This window comes from Salvelinus sp. IW2-2015, unplaced genomic scaffold (assembly GCF_002910315.2).
Source record: "Salvelinus sp. IW2-2015 unplaced genomic scaffold, ASM291031v2 Un_scaffold3787, whole genome shotgun sequence".
NCBI classification, from domain to species: Eukaryota; Metazoa; Chordata; class Actinopteri; order Salmoniformes; family Salmonidae; genus Salvelinus; species Salvelinus sp. IW2-2015.
In genome coordinates, this window is record NW_019945061.1 from 37,334 (window position 1) to 53,986 (window position 16,653).

The 16,653-nt window shown below is 43.3% G+C and overlaps 1 protein-coding gene across 1 annotated transcript in view; it reads left to right on the top strand.

Moving 5' to 3' along the window:
* The window catches only part of cysltr1 (cysteinyl leukotriene receptor 1), a 34,560-nt gene extending 32,522 nt beyond the window's left edge, over nucleotides 1-2,038 (top strand). The window contains exons 2-3 of the mRNA XM_024143252.2: nucleotides 925-1,110; nucleotides 1,346-2,038. Coding sequence (XP_023999020.1) covers nucleotides 925-1,110; nucleotides 1,346-2,038 — 879 coding nt within the window. The remainder of the gene's footprint in view (nucleotides 1-924; nucleotides 1,111-1,345) is intronic.
* The last annotated feature ends 14,615 nt before the right edge of the window (nucleotides 2,039-16,653 follow it).

Sequence of the window (16,653 nt, forward strand, 5' to 3'; positions counted from 1 at the left end):
GTTACCAGGTGTATTTTACTGTCTGTCTGTAACCAGATGTATCTATGAGTGGACCAGTGTAATTCTACTCTCTGTTGTGTAAACCAGCGTGTGTCAAGTGTCGTTAAACAGGTGTATTTTTACTGTCTGTCTGTAACCAGATGTAATTCAATGTGTTACCCACGTGATATTCACTGATCTGTCTCTGTAACCAGATGTATTCAATGATGTACAGGGCTATTCTACTGTCTGTCTGTTAACCAGATTGTATCAATGTAGGTACCAAGGGCTACTTCTTACTGGTCTGTCTGTAACCAGGTGGTATCTGTGTGTGCCAGGTGTATTTCTACTGTGGTCCCTGTCTGGTAACCAGGTGGGTATCTGGTGTGTTAACCAGTGACCATGTATTTCTACTGTCTGCTCTGTAAACCAGGTGTATCTGTGTGTTGCCAGGTGGTATTTCTACTGTTCTGTCTTGTAAACCAGGTGTATCTGTGTGTTGCCAGTGTATTCTACTGTCTGTCTGTAACCAGGGTGTATCTGTGTGTTTGCCAGGTGATGTAGGGTCTTACTGTCTGTCTGTCAACCAGCGTGTATCTTGTGTTTTGCCAGGTGTATTCTACTGGTCTGTCTTAACCAGATGTATCTTGGTTGTTGCCAGGTGTTATTCTACTGTCTGTCTGTAACAGGTGTATCTGTGTGTTGCCAGGTGTATTCTTACTGTCTGTCTGTAACCAGGTGTATCTGTGTGTTGCCAGGTGTATTCTACTGTCTGTCTGTAACCAGGTGTATCTGTGTGTAACCAGGTTTTCTATGTTTTAACAGGTGCATTCTACTGTCTGTAACCAGGTGTTTGTCTCTCCAGGTGTACTCTACTGTCTGTAACCAGGTGTTTGTCTCTCCAGGTGCATTCTACTGTCTGTAACCAGGTGTTTGTCTCTCCAGGTGTACTCTACGGTGTACTCTATCATCACGGTGTTCGGCCTGGCCGGTAATGGTTTCGCCCTGYTGGTTCTGGTTAAAACGTTCCGTCAGCGTTCTGCGTTCCACATCTACATGTTGAACCTGGCCGTGTCCGACCTGCTGTGTGTCTCCACGCTGCCGCTACGGGTCCTCTACTACGTTAATAAGGTAGGACTATTTCTACTTCTTGTTTTCGGGGGGGGTTGTGCTCTGTAACAGCATTTTGGACAAATTCAATCAAAGGTGAGTTGTCAACAAGCGCATTTCACTTGATTTTTACAGCTAATTTACTTCGGGGGAAATTGCCTTTTATTAAAAGGCACATTGTCGCACCTTTGAATGAAATCAGGTCTTTGAGATGCTATTAAAATAGATTATTGTTGTTTTTGACCCTCTCCCTCAGGGTCAGTGGAACCTGGGAGACTTCCTGTGCAGGGTTTCGTCCTATGCCCTCTACGTGAACCTCTACTGCAGCGTGTTCTTCATGACCGCCATGTCCGTCACACGCTTCCTCGCCATCGTGTTTCCCGTGCAGAACCTGCGCCTGGTCTCAGAGCGTCGCGCCCGTCTGGTGTGTGTCTGTATCTGGGTGTTCATCTGCACTGTCTCCTCCCCCTTCCTCATGACTGGTCAGCATCTCGACCCAGCCACCAATAAGACCAAGTGCTTCGAGCCTCCAGAGCGCAGCACAGGGGGCGGGCTTAGCAAGCTCATCATGCTCAACTACTTCTCATTGGCCGTGGGCTTCGTGCTTCCTTTCTTGGTCATCCTGCTGTGCTATGCCGGGATTATCCGGGCCCTGCTGTCACGGAAACACACTGCGCAGCGCCAGAAGGGGGCAGGGTCTAAGGCCATCAGAATGATTGTCATAGTGATGCTGGCATTCCTACTGTGCTTCATGCCGTACCACGTCCAACGCTCCATCCACCTCAGCTTTCTGTCCCAGACTGCCACTTCCTGTTCGGAGCTGGTGTACATGCAGAAGAGTGTGGTGGTGACACTCTGTCTGGCTGCCTCCAACTCCTGCTTCGACCCCCTGCTCTATTTCTTCTCTGGAGAGGGCTTCAGACGACGCCTGTCAACTTCAGGTCACTAGCAGCGACACCGAAGGGAAAACCCAACCGGCCACAGAGACAGGGGCACAGCCACAGTTAGGGAGGGGAACACGCTTTTGAGTGAAGAGAGAGAGAGTGAGAGGAAGAGAGAGAGAGAGAGAGAGGAAGCGCAATGAGAGAGAGAGAGAAGAGAGAGGAGAGAGAGAGAGAGAGAGGAGAGAGAGAGGAGAGAGAGAGAGAGAGAGAGAGAGAGAGAGGAGAGAGAGAGAGAGAGAGAGAGAGAGGAGAGAGAGAGAGGAGAGAGAGGAGGAGGAGAAGAGAGAGCGTGAGGAGAGAGAGAGAAGGAGAGAGAGAGAGGGGGGAGAAGAAGAAGAGAGAGAGAGAAGAGAGAGAGAGAGAGAGAGAGAGAGAGAGAGAGAGAGTAGAGAGAGAGAGAGAGAGAGAGAGAGAGAGAGAGAGAGAGAGAGAGAGAGAGAGAGAGAGAGAGAGAGACGCACACGCACACAAGCCTAAGATCACCATGCACAATGCCAAGCTCTGTTTTTCATGGTTTGGGCTAGGCCCCTTAGTTCTAGTAAAGGGAAATCTTAACGCTACAGCATACAATGACATTCTAGACTATTCTGTAGTTCCAACTTTGTGGCAACAGTTTCCTGTTTCAGCATGACAAAGCCCCTATGCACAATGCATATGGAGTTGGTTCCCCTTCGCTGCAATATTGGCCTCAACTCTTCTGGAAAATCTTTCCACTAGAACATTGCTTCCATTCAGCCACAAGAGCATTAGTGAGGTTGGGCACTGATGTTGGGCTATTAGTGCTGGCTCGCAGTCGGCGTTCTAATTCATCCCAAAGATGTTCGATGGGGTTGAGTTCAGGACTCTGTGCAGGCCAGTCAAGTTCTTCCACACTGATCTCAACAAACCATTTCTGTATGGGCCTCGCTTTGTGCACTGGGGCATTGTCATGCTGAAACAGGAAAGGGCCTTCCCCAAACTAAGTTGGAAGCACAGAATTGTCTAGAATGTAATTGTATGCTGTAGCGTTAAGATTTCCTTTGCTGGAACTAGGTGGTCTAGCCCGAACCACGAAAAACAACAAATTATTCCTCCTCCACCAAACTTTACAGTTGGCACTATGCATGGTGGCAGGTAGCGTTCTCCTGGCATCCGCCAAACCCAGATTCGTCCGTCGGACTGCCAGATGGTGAAGCGTGTTTTCTTTCGCCTACCTAGGTCAAATTCTAGATGGCGGATTAAAACAAGGCTATACCCTCCATAAAATGACCGTTGGACTTAAAAAATGGCTGATTGACTAAGTTTGTAGGTGCAACAGTTTTTGTTAAATTTATAATTTCAAATCGGCCTCACGTGCACATTTCTGTCCGTTAAGAAACAACAATGTGCTACCTTTTGGTAGCATTTTTGACAATGCTAACATATTTTTTAGCTGAAACTCAGAGTTCTAACACTGGGTCGGTTGCTTGGTAACAATACAGCTGCTTTCACCATCCTGCCAGTCATAAGAAGTGTATGGAACAAACCAAGACTACTGTATATAGATAGCTTCGATACCACCATATAGCTGAGGTTAATCAATACATTTAAAGAGATATTTTGATTAGCTAGGTAGCTAAATAGCTAACGCTACCTAGCTAACATTAGCTTGCTTGTACAAAGTCCAGCAGCTAGCCTCTGTAGCTAGCTATCACCAGTCAGCTGAAAGCTAGCTAGCAAACAAAGAGGCAAATAAATGTAGCTAGCCGATGAATGTGTTTTTGTTTTGATTAGCTAGCTAGCTAGCTAACATAATGTTATACCAGTCAAGTGAGAGCTAAGTATTGGCTAGGTAGCTAACCAATAAGTAAGGAACGCTAGCTAGCTAGCTAAATCATCATGTGTAAACTGCTGATCTAGACACTTACATGTAACCAGAGCACAAACAAAGATGCACAAATAAACTAGCTAATGTCCTTGGCTGCTATGATAGTCAATTAACTTTAGCTAGCTAAGTAACCTTAGCCAACGTAAGACTTAACTTTAGCTAACGTGTATGGCCCGTTCATGCACGACAATATATCATACTTTCTTACACAAAACATAACTATTTAGTTAATGTTAGTTACGTTAAGTCTAAAACCACCAAACTTTGGGAAACTGCCATACTCATCACGTTTATTTGCATTGCACTGATCAAGCTACGGTAATGTCAGACAGGACTAGCATTGCAGTAAGCTATGCTACATTTCCTCGACTAAGAAGAACCAAGACCGCAACACAAACCATAGCCGAGAAAACAAATTGATTTGTTGAGATACAGTAAATTAGCGATGTTGATCCGCATATAGTTAAGAACCCCAAACGCACATGGAAACCGAACCTCAGCTGTGCATGCTTACCAGACTGACAGTATTGCTGTTTCAAACATTTGTCGAATAAATGCCAGCTCCGGCATAAACTCCCTCTCCTGCCGTCTTGACATTTATAATCCAAATGTGTGCTGACTGATCAACATAGGTGTCAAATTACTTTTCAGTGTGTTCACAGAAAATCTGAAATCGCTATCCGCAAGTAAAACATAGTCAGGGGACTCCACACACTGCACCAGGTTCAAATAACAATATCAGCATCATTGCTTGGTGACTTGCTGTGTACCAGCCTGGTCTCCTCCCACTGGAACATCCAACTCCTCCACTGTGTGATGTCAGAGTTGACCACCGTTCTCCGGGGGACATTCTGATGACTACCTCCAAATCAGCTCTCATCTGATGCACCAGGGCTGTCCCCTTTGTGTGGCCTAAGTCATTTCCACCGAGTTTGATGAATATGACATACTCACAGTCACATTTTGCCGAGAAAGAATATTTCAGAACTCTTCCATTGAGAACAGCTCATCCATATTTCTCGCTCCTGTAGTCATCCAGCCAGATACATTGTATAATCTCTCCTGTAGTCATCCAGCCAGATACATTGTATAATCTCTCCTGTAGTCACCCAGCAGATACATTGTATATAATCTCTCCTGTAGTCTTCCAGCCAGATACATTGTATAACTCTCCTCCTGGTAGTCCATCTCCAGGCCAGATACATTGCTATATAATTCTCTCTGTAAGTCATTCCAGTCCAGATTTACGGTTTGTATAATCTCTCCTGTAGTCATCCAGCCAGATACATTGTATAATCTCTCCTGTAGTCATCCAGCCAGATACATTGTATAATCTCTCCTGTAGTCTTCCAGCCAGATACATTGTGTAATCACATAGTAAACATTCACTTCAGTTTGTGTTTCATTGCTCTCGCCAATTTGCTTTGAGCAATGATCAGTAGGATTATGAGCTAGGATCTTATCAATAAATAAAATCAATAAAACGCATGACATTGTGAGGAGAGCATGTGCTATGTGTATTATAATAGTGTATAATAATGTTGCATTATCACCTTCCGGTGTAAAAACCATTGAAATGAAAAACAAAAAAACGAAGTTAAGTGAGAATAGTCATTGGTCTGAAGCCGAAAAAGAAAGGAAATTCATGAGCACCGCAATGCCTACTCCGTCCATGCTCATTCAACACTTCTCAAACAGTCTATACTCTTCAGAAAAATAATGGACTTTACTATACCCTGCTATTAAAATGATGTATATGTCTATCATTTGGCTGTATTTTTAGATATAGGCGTATTGTAAATGTGTTATTGCTGCATAACCATCTTTGTTGCAAAAAGAAATACAAGTACAAACATGACTTTAAGCTCCATATTATTTTGACAGAGTTAATGAACTGTCCATTGATCAGCACAGCAACTGATAAAACAGGACCATGTTTCAAACACAAATGGCTCTGAGTTTATGTCAATTTTACACAGGTAAGCTAACAGTTACAGAAATCAGGAATGCAGACAGGCTCTATCTATCTGAGCTACTGTGTCCTACACACCACCACCTGCTATGTTGGGCACCTACTAACCAAAAAAGGAATAAATAAATGTAATGACATGTTTTGCTAAAGTAAAGGTTTAAGGAAATATAGGCAGGCATCACATTACTACAAGACAAATCAAACCTGATGGTCTTGTAAGTATAAAAGGAAAGTTTGCTTTCTTTTAATACAAAAAGCATGAAAAGAGAGCATAATGGGATAATGTCTTACTGTGGTGTGTGAAGAATCCAATACTTTACCTTGCACGTGGTAAAAATCACATTATTGTGGGCACACCTCCTCTCAGACTATGAATTAAGCTGTTTGAGAAGATTTAAATCCTAAGCAACCTACCTACACATAGTTTGAAGTGCAATACCAACATAGTTACTGTAGTAGGTCAAAGCTGTGTGCTGTAAAACCTTGGTACAGCATGGGTGGAATTGGCAATCTGGTGCTCATGTGAATTTCCTATCTTTTTTTAATTCAGACCAATGCCTATTCTCACACAAAACCTAGTTTTTTTGTTTTATATATATATATATAGTGTATGTAAATATATATATATATTTACATACACTACCGTTCAAAAGTTTAGGGTCACTGAGAAATGTCATTGTTTTTGAAAGAAAAGCAATTTTTTGGGTCCACTAACATGAAATTGATCAGAAATACAGTGTAGACATTGTTAATGTTGTAAATGACTATTGTAGCTGAAAATGGCAGATTTTTTATGGCATATCTACATAGGCGTACAGAGGCCCATTATCAGCAACCATCACTCCTGTATTCCAATGGCACGTTGTGTTAGCTAATCCAAATTCTATGTAATCAACCCAACAAATGCTGACGCTCTAGATTCTCAACTAGTCTAAAGAAGGCCAGTTGTATTGCTTCTTTAATCAGGACAACAGTTTTCAGCTGTGCTAACATAATTGCAAAAGGGTTTTCTAATAATCAATTAGCCTTTTAAAATGATAAACTTGGATTAGCTAACACAACGTGCCATTGGTTGCTGATAATTGTCCTCTGTACACCTATGTAGATATTCCATAAAAAATCAGCCGTTTCCAGCAACAATAGTGATTTACAACATTATTTTTTATTTGTATTTTTTATTTCACCTTTATTTAACCAGGTAGGCCAGTTAGGAAAAAGTTCTCATTTACAACTGCGACTTGGCCAAGATAAAGCAAAGCAGTGCGACAAAAACAACACAGAATTACACATGGGATAAACAAACAGTACAGTCAATAAGACAATAGACAAATCTGTATACAGTGTGTGCAAATGAAGTAAGGAGGTAAGGCAATAAATAGGCTAATAGTGGCGAAGTAATTACAATTTATCAATTTACACTGGAATGATATATGTGCAGATGAGGATGTGTAAAGTGGAAATACTGGTGTGCAAAAGAGCAGAAAAACAAAAACAAATATGGGGATGAGGTAGAGAGTTGGTTGGATGGGCTATTTACAGATGGACTGTGTACAGCTGCAGCGATCGGTAAGCTGCTCTGATAGCTGATGCTTAAAGTTATTGAGGGAGATATAAGTCTCCAACTTCAATGATTTTTGCAATTCGTTCCAGTCATTGGCAGCAGAGAACTGGAAGGAAAGGCGGCCAAAGAGGTGTTGGCTTTGGGGATGACCAGTGAAATATACCTGCTGGAGCGCTCTACGGGTGGGTGTTGCTATGGTGACCAGTGAGCTGAGATAAGGCGGGGCTTTACCTAGCAAAGACTTGTAGATGACCTGGAGCCAGTGGGTTTGGTGACTAATATGTTGCGAGGACCAGCCAACGAGAGCATACAGGTCGCAGTGGTGGGTAGTATATGGGGCTTTGGTGACAAAACGGATGGCACTGTGATAGACTGCATCCAATTTGCTGAGTAGACTGTTGGGGGCTATTTTGTAAATGACATCGTAGAAGTCAAGGATCGGTAGGATGGTCAGTTTTACGAGAGTATGGTTGGCAGCATGAGTGAATTAGGCTTTGTTGTGAAATAGGAAGCCGAATCTATATTTAACTTTGGATTGGAGATGCTTAATTATGTGAGTCTGAAAGGAGAGTTTACAGTCTAGCCAGACAACTAGGTATTTATAGATGTCCATATATTCTAAGTCAAAACCGTCCAGAGTAGTGATGCTAGTCGGGCGGGCGGGTGCGGGCAGCGATCGGTTTAAGAGCATGCATTTAGTTTTACTAGCATTTAAGAGCAGTTGGAGGCCACGGAAGGAGTGTTGTATGGCGTTGAAGCTCATCTGGAGGTATGTTAACACAGTGTCCAAAGATGGGCCAGATGTATACAGAATGGTGTCGTCTGCGTAGAGGTGGATCAAAGAATCACCCGCAGCAAGAGCGACATTATTGTTACATACAACGAAAAGTCAGCCCGAGAAGTGAAACCTGTGGCACACCCGTAGAGACTGCCGGAGGCAGTCAACAGGCCCTCTGTTTTGACACACTAAACTCTGTCTGAGAAGTAGTTGGTGAACCAGGCGAGGCAGTCATTTGAGAAACCAAGGCTATTGAGTCTGCTGATAAGAATGCGGTGATTGACAGAGTCGAAAGCCTTGGCCAGGTCGATGAAGATGGCTGCACAGTACTGTCTTTTATCGATGGAGGTTAGGATATTTTTTAGGACCTTGAGCGTGGCTGAGGTGCACCCATGACCAGCTCGGAAACCAGATTGCATAGTGGAGAAGGTACGGTGGGATTCGAAATGGTTGGTGATCTGTTTGTTCACTTGGCTTTCGAAGACTTTAGAAGGGCAGGTCAGGATGGATATAGTTCTGTAACAATTTGGGACAAGAGTGTCTCCCCCTTTGAAGAGGGGGATGACCGCAGCCACTTTCTAATCTTTAGGAATCTCAGACGATACGAAAGAGAGGTTGAACAGGCTAGCATTAGGGGTTGCAACAATGGCAGTGGACAATTTTAGGAAGAGATGGTCCAGATTGTCTAGCCCAGCTGATTTGTAGGGATCCAGATTTTTTTTCATTTTGCATTAACAATGTCTACACTGTGTCAGGACCCGGTGCGAGAAACAGTCACTAATAATCGTAAGATCCCAGAAGATGAGGCAGACACAGCAGTACTAGAGATGGTGGTTTAATTAAAGAACAAAATCTTCAGGCAAAGAAACTAAATCCACAATGTCCAAAAATAAAGCCAAAAGGCACAAAATGGAAATCCTCCAAAATACAAAAGAAACTCCACAAAGTGGTAAAAAACAGCAGGGAAAAACAAACCTCAAAAGACTACTCAAATAATACACAAGAACTAAACCAGAGAACCTCTGGAAAATCCAACAAGAGAAATATCTGAATAAAACAAGGCTTGGGCTGGGGCTGGGTGCTAACTTACAAACACTGAGCAAGGAACTGAGGAACACACAGGGTTTAAATACTAACAAGGGAATGACTTACAGGTGCAAACAATAATTAGGGCAAGAAAAACAAAAGGTACAAAAAAGGTGCAAGGGGGACATCTAGTGAACAAAACCTGAACAGTCCTGGCCAAAACCTGACACACTGTATTTCTGATTAATTTGATGTTATTTTAATGGACAAAAAATGTGCTTTCCTTTCAAAAACAAGGACATTTCTAAGTGACCCCAAACTTTTGAACTGTAGTGTATACACACACACACACACACACAGTCAAAAGTTTGGATACACCTACTCATTCCAGGGTTTTTCTTTATTTTTACTATTTTCTACATTGCAGAATAATAGTGAAGACATTAAACCTATGAAATAACACATATGGAATCATGAAGTTACCAAAAAAAGTGTTAGATAAATCCGAATATATTTTAAATTCTTCAAAGTAGCCATCCTTTGCCTTGACAGCTTTGCACACTCTTGGCATTCTTTCATGGGGTGTTGGTTACTACATGATTCCATGGGTTATTTCATAGGTTTGATGTCTTCACTATTATTCTGCAATGTAGAAAACAGTAAAATATAGAAAAACCCTTGAATGAGTAGATGTGTCCAAAATGTTTGACTGGTATATATGGCGGCCAGGTTTTTAGGTACACTCATCTAGTACTGGGTCGGACCTGGCTTTGCTCCAGAACAGCCTGAATTGCATGGATTCTTCAAGGTGTCTCATTAAAACGTTGCTCAGTTTGTATCAAGGGACCTAACGTGTGCCAGGAAAACATTTCCCACACTATTACACAACCGCCACCAGCCTGTACCATTGACAGCAGGCAGGATGGGGCCATGGACTCATGCTGCTTACTCCAAATCCTGACTCTTCCATCAGCGTGATGCAACAGGAACTGTGATTCGTCATATCAGGCAATGTTTTTTCACTCCTCAATTGTCCAGTGGTGGTGATTGTGTGCCCACTGGAGCCGCTTCTTCTTGTTTTTTAGCTGATAGACGTGGAATCCGGTCTGGTCATCTGCTGCAATAGCCCATCCGTGACAAGGACTGAAGAGTTGTGCTTTCCAAGATGCCGTTCTGCACACCATTGCTGCACCGTACTGCTTTGTTGTACACCATTTGCCTTTTTGTGGCCCACCTGTTAGCTTGCATGGTTTTTGTCATTCTCCTTCAACCTCTCTCATCAACGAGCTGTTTTCGCCCACAGGACTGCCAATGACGGGATGTTATTTATTTGTAGCACTATTCTCAGTAAACCCTAGACACTGTCATATGTGAAAATCCCAGGAGGCTGGTTTCTGGGAAACTGGAACCGGCGCACCTGGCACCGACGATCATACCACGCTCAAAGTTACTTAGGTCACTGGTTTTTCCCATTCTAATGTTCAATCAAACAGTAACTGAATGCCACATCGCCTGTCTGCCTGCTTTATATAGCAAGCCACAGCCATGTGACTAACTTTATATAGCAAGCCACGGCCATGTGACTAAATTGATCTGTGGTTTCTTGGGTTCAGCGCAAGTGAATGACACTCAACCTGTCTTCACCATAAGGGAGGTTTCTGAGTCAGAGGTGAACAAGGTGATTAGCTCACTAAAGAACTCTAAAGCCAAAGATGTGTTTGGGATGGACTCTACCTTTCTTAAAAACTACAAAGAGTCACTCATGGGCCCCAAGGTCACCAACACATCTATTGGTCTCAGGGTGTTTCCAAGGGTCTGGAAGTCGGCCATAATAACGGCCATCTTTAAATCAGTGAACCTGCTGACATGAGTAACTACAGGTCCATTAGTATACTACCTTTGGTGTCAAAGGTTGTTGAAAAGTTTGTAGCAGAACAACTGCCCACCTCAATAACAGTCCCTTCACATTACACTCCATGCAGTTTGGCTTCAGTGCAAAATACTCCCCAAAAACGGCCAACTGCTTTCTTCTGGAAAATGTGAAGTCCAAGATGGACAAAGGGGGCGTTGTTGGGGCTGTGTTTCTGGACCCAAGGAAGGCTTTTGATACTGTTAACCATGAGGTTAACCATGAACCATGAGGTTCTCAACACAACACAATCTTTTCCCCAATGCCTTGAGATGGATGAAATCATACCTTGAAGGCAGAACTCAGTGTGTCAGAGTGAGCAATGAGCTGTCGCCCACTCTTAGCTATGATGTGGGCATTCCCCAAGGGTCAATACTGTTCAGCCTGTACATTAATGATCTGTCTTCTGTCTGAATATCAAATGTGTGCAAATAATACAGTGATATATGTGCATGCAAAGAGTAAACAACAAGCTGCACAAGAACTCACTACTGTAATGGTCCAGGTTACAAAGTGGCTCAGTAACTCACTACTGTAATGGTCCAGGTTACAAAGTGGCTCACTACTGTAATGGTCCAGGTTACAAAGTGGCTCGTGATCATACTGTAATGGTCCCGGTTACAAGTCGGCTCCAGACCTATGTAATGGTCAGAGTTCAAGTGGCTCAGTGACTCACTACTGTAATGGTCAGGTTACAAAGTGCTCTCGTGACTCACTACTGTAATGGTCCAGGTTACAAAGTGGCTCAGTGACTCATACTGTAAGGGTCCAGGTTACAAGTGGCTCAGTGATCACTACTGTAATGGTCCAGGTTACAAAGTGGTCAGTGACTCACTACTGTAATGGTCCAGGTTACAAAGTGGCTCAGTGACTCACTACTGTAAGGTCCAGGTACAAAGTGTCAGTACCACTACTGTAATGGTCAGGTTACAAAGTGGCTCAGTGACTCCTACTGTAATGGTCCAGGTTACAAAGTGCTCAGTGACTCACTACTGTAATGGTCCAGGTTACAAAGTGTCAGTAATCCTACTGTAATGGTCCAGGTTACAAAGTGGCTCAGTGACTCACTACTGTAATGGTCCAGGTTACAAGTGCTCAGTGAACTCACTACTGTAATGGTCCAGGTTACAAAGTGGCTCAGTGACTCACTACTGTATGGTCAGGTTACAAAGTGGCTCAGTGACTCACTACTGTAATGGTCCAGGTTACAAAGTGGCTCAGTGAACTCACTACTGTAATGGTCCAGGTTACAAACGTGGCCTCAGTACTCATACTGTATGGTCCAGGTTACAAAGTGGCTCAGTGCTCACTACTGTAATGGTCAGGTTACAAGTGGCTCAGTGACTCACTACTGTAATGGTCCAGGTTACAAAGTGGACTCAGTGACTCACTACTGTAATGGTCCAGGTTACAAAGTGGCTCAGTATCTCACTACTGTAATGGTCAGGTTACAAAGTGATCAGGACTCACTACTGTAATGGTCCAGGTTACAAAGTGGCTCAGTATCACTACTGTAATGTCCAGGTTACAAAGTGCTCAGTGACTCACTACTGTAATGGTCCAGGTTACAAAGTGGCTCAGTAACTCACTACTGTAATGGTCCAGGTTACAAGTGGCTCATGTGACTCATACTGTAATGGTCCAGGTTACAAAGTGGCTCAGTGACTCACTACTGTAATGGTCAGGTTACAAAGTGCTCAGTGATCACTACTGTAATGTCCAGGTTACAAAGTGGCTCAGTGACTCACTACTGTAATGGTCCAGGTTACAAAGTGGCTCAGTGACTCACTACTGTAATGGTCCAGTTACAAAGTGCTCAGTGCATGCTCACTACTGTAATGGTCAGGTTAAAAAGTGGCTCAGTAACTCACTACTGTAATGGTCCAGGTTACAAGTGGCTCAGTGAATCACTACTGTAATGGTCAGGTTAAAAGTGGCTCAGTGACTCAATACTGTAATGGTCAGGTTACACAAGTGGCTCAGTGAACTCACTTCTGTAATGGTCCAGGTTACAAGTGCTCAGTGACTCACTACTGTATGGTCCAGGTTAAAAGTGAGTCACTCTGTAATGGTCCAGGTTACAAAGTGGCTCAGTGACTCACTACTGTAATGGTCAGGTTACAAAAGTGCTCAGTACTCACTACTGTAATGGTCCAGGTTACAAAGGGCTCGAGCTCACTACTGTAATGGTCCAGGTTACAAAGTGGCTCAGTGACACACTACTGTAATGGTCCAGGTTACAAAGTGATCACTACTGTAATGCGTCCAGGTTACAAAGTGGCTCAGTGACTCAATACTGTAATGGTCAGGTTAAAGTGCTCAGGACTCACTATGTATGTCCAGGTACAAAGTGGTCAGTGACTCACTACTGTAATGGTCCAGTTACAAAGTGGCTCAGTGACTCACTACTGTAATGGTCCAGGTTACAAGTGGACTCAGTAATCACTACTGTATTGGTCAGGTTACAAATGGCTCAGTGAACTCACTACTGTAATGGTCCAGGTTACAAAGTGGCTCAGTGACTCATACTGTAATGGTCCAGGTTACAAAGTGATCACGTGACTCACTACTGTAATGGTCAGGTTACAAAGTGACTCAGTGACTCACTACTGTAATGGTCCAGGTTACAAAGTGGCTCAGTAACTCACTTAATGCAATGGTCAGGTTAAAAGTGGCTCAGTAACTATATGTAATGGTCCGGTTCAAAGTACTCACTACTGTAATGGTCCAGGTTACAAAGTGGCTCAGTGACTCACTACTGTAATGATCCAGGTTACAAAGTGCTCAGTGATCACTACTGTATGTCCAGGTTACAAAGTGGCTCAGTAATTCACTACTTAATGGTCCAGGTTACAAAGTGGCTCAGTGACTCACTACTGTATGGTCAGGTTACAAAGTGGCTCAGTGACTCACTACTGTAATGGTCAGGTTACAAAGTGACTCAGTGACTCACTACTGTAATGGTCCAGGTTACAAAGTGGCTCAGTGACTCCTACTGTAATGGTCCAGGTTACAAAGTGGCTCAGTGACTCACTACTGTAATGGTCCAGGTTACAAAGTGGCTCAGTGACTCACTACTGTAATGGTCCAGGTTACAAAGTGGCTCAGTGCTCATGCTCACTACTGTAATGGTCCAGGTTACAAAGTGCTCAGTAACTCACTACTGTAATGGTCCAGGTTACAAAGTGGCTAGTGACTCACTACTGTAATGGTCCAGGTTACAAGTGGTCAGTGACTCACTACTGTAAATGGTCCAGGTTACAAAGTGGTCAGTAACTCACTTCTGTAATGGTCCAGGTTACAAAGTGGCTCAGTGACTCACTACTGTAATGTCAGTTACAAAGTGACTCACTACTGTTAATGGTCCAGGTTACAAAGTGGCTCAGTGACTCACTACTGTAATGGTCCAGGTTACAAAGTGGCTCATAACTCACTACTGTAATGGTCCAGGTTACAAAGTGTCACTACTGTAATGGTCCAGGTTACAAAAGTGACTCACTACTTGTAATGGTCCAGGTTACAAAGTGGCTCAGTGACTCACTACTGTAATGGTCCAGGTTACAAAGTGACTCAGTGACTCACTACTGTAATGTCCAGGTTACAAGTGGCTCAGTGATCATATGTAATGGTCCAGGTTACAAGTGGCTCAGTGACTCATCTAGTAATGGTCGGTTACAAAGTGACTCAGTAATCACTACTGTAATGGTCCAGGTTACAAAGTGCTCAGTACTCACTACTGTAATGGTCCCAGGTTTAAAAGTGGCTCAGTGACTCACTACTGTAATGGTCCAGGTTACAAAGTGACTCAGTGACTCACTACTGTAATGGTCAGTTACAAAGTGACTCAGTGATCACTACTGTAATGGTCCAGGTTACAAAGTGGCTCAGTAACTCACTACTGCAATGGTCCAGGTTTACAAATGGCTCAGTAACTCACTACTGTAATGTCCAGGTTAACAAGTGATCATTACTGTAATGGTCCAGGTTACAAAGTGGCTCAGTGACTCACTACTGTAATGATCCAGGTTACAAAGTGGCTCAGTGACTCACTACTGTAATGGTCCAGGTTAAAAGTGGCTCAGTAACTCACTACTGTTGGTCCAGGTTCTTACAAGTGGCTCAGTGACTCACTACTTGTAAATGGTCCAGGTTACAAAGTGGCTCAGTGACTCGTGTTTGCATCTCAATGTGAAATAAAACAGTCTGCATATTGTTCACGAAGAGGACAACAGATGCTATGTGCCAGATGTCTATGTGTCAGGGGAGAAGTCAATTGGTATTATTTTTAAGTACCTTGGCATCATACTTAATTCCAATCTCTTTTTAAAAAGCAGGTGAAAAGGGTAACTCAAATAACCGAATTCAACCTAGCGATTCATCCGAAATTGTTTGACCTACAGAGCTAGCAAACTGTACTTTAATGCTATGATACCCCCACTTAACATACTGCTTGACTAGTGGGCCCAAGCTTGCTGTACAACATTAAAACCCATTCGTCTGTCTACAAACAGGCTCCAAGTGCTTGATAGGAAGTCAATAGTAATCATCACTGTTACGTCTCAGAAAGAATGAGCGCCAGTGCAATACACCAATGCATGTCTTGTATTCCAGATCCTAAATGACCTGACTCCCCTCACTCAGTACTTTAGTTAAACAGAACACACAACCCAAGGCAGCGATCACAAGGTCCGCCATGAGAGGTGACTGTATAGTTCTTTTAAGGAAAAGCACCTTTAGTCATCTGCTTTCTCTGTGAGAGCTTCCCATGTCTGGAATACACTGCACCGGAGACACACATAACTGCCACAATATCACACCTTCACAAAAAAACTTATGACCCAGCAAAAGGCCAATCAGAACTAGTAACATGACGACATGGCTAAAGACAATCAGACTAGTAAACATGACGACATGGCTAAAGACCAATCAGACTAGTAACATGACGACATAGCTGTGCATTGTCTCTCCATGTTATTGAGCTGTGAGGTGTTATTGTCTCTCCATGTTATTGTGCTGGTGAGGTGTGTATTGTCTTCCATGTTATCTGTAGCTGGTGAGGTGGTGTATTGTCTCTCCATGTTATCTGTAGCTGGTGAGGTGTGTATTGTCTCTCCATGTTATCTGTAGCTGTGAGGTGTGTATTGTCTGTTCTGCTCTATGTTCTCTATGTTATCTGTAGCTGGTGAGGTGTGTATCTCGTCTCTATGCTATTTATCTGTAGCTGGTGAGGTGTGTATGTCCTCTCAATGTTATCTGTAGCTGGTGAGGTGTGTATTGTCTCTCATGTTAGTCTGTTAGCTGTGTGAGGTTGTGTATTGTCTCTCCATGTTATCTGTAGCTGGTGAGGTTGTGTATTGTCTCTCCATGTTATCTGTAGCTGGTGAGGTGTTGTAATTGTCTCTCATCTGTTGTATTATGGTCTGTTAGCTCTGGTGAGGTGTGTATTGTCTCTCCATGTTATTTGTAGCTGGTGAGGTGTGTATTGTCTCTCCATGTTGTCTGTAGCTGGTGAGGTGTGTATTGTCTCT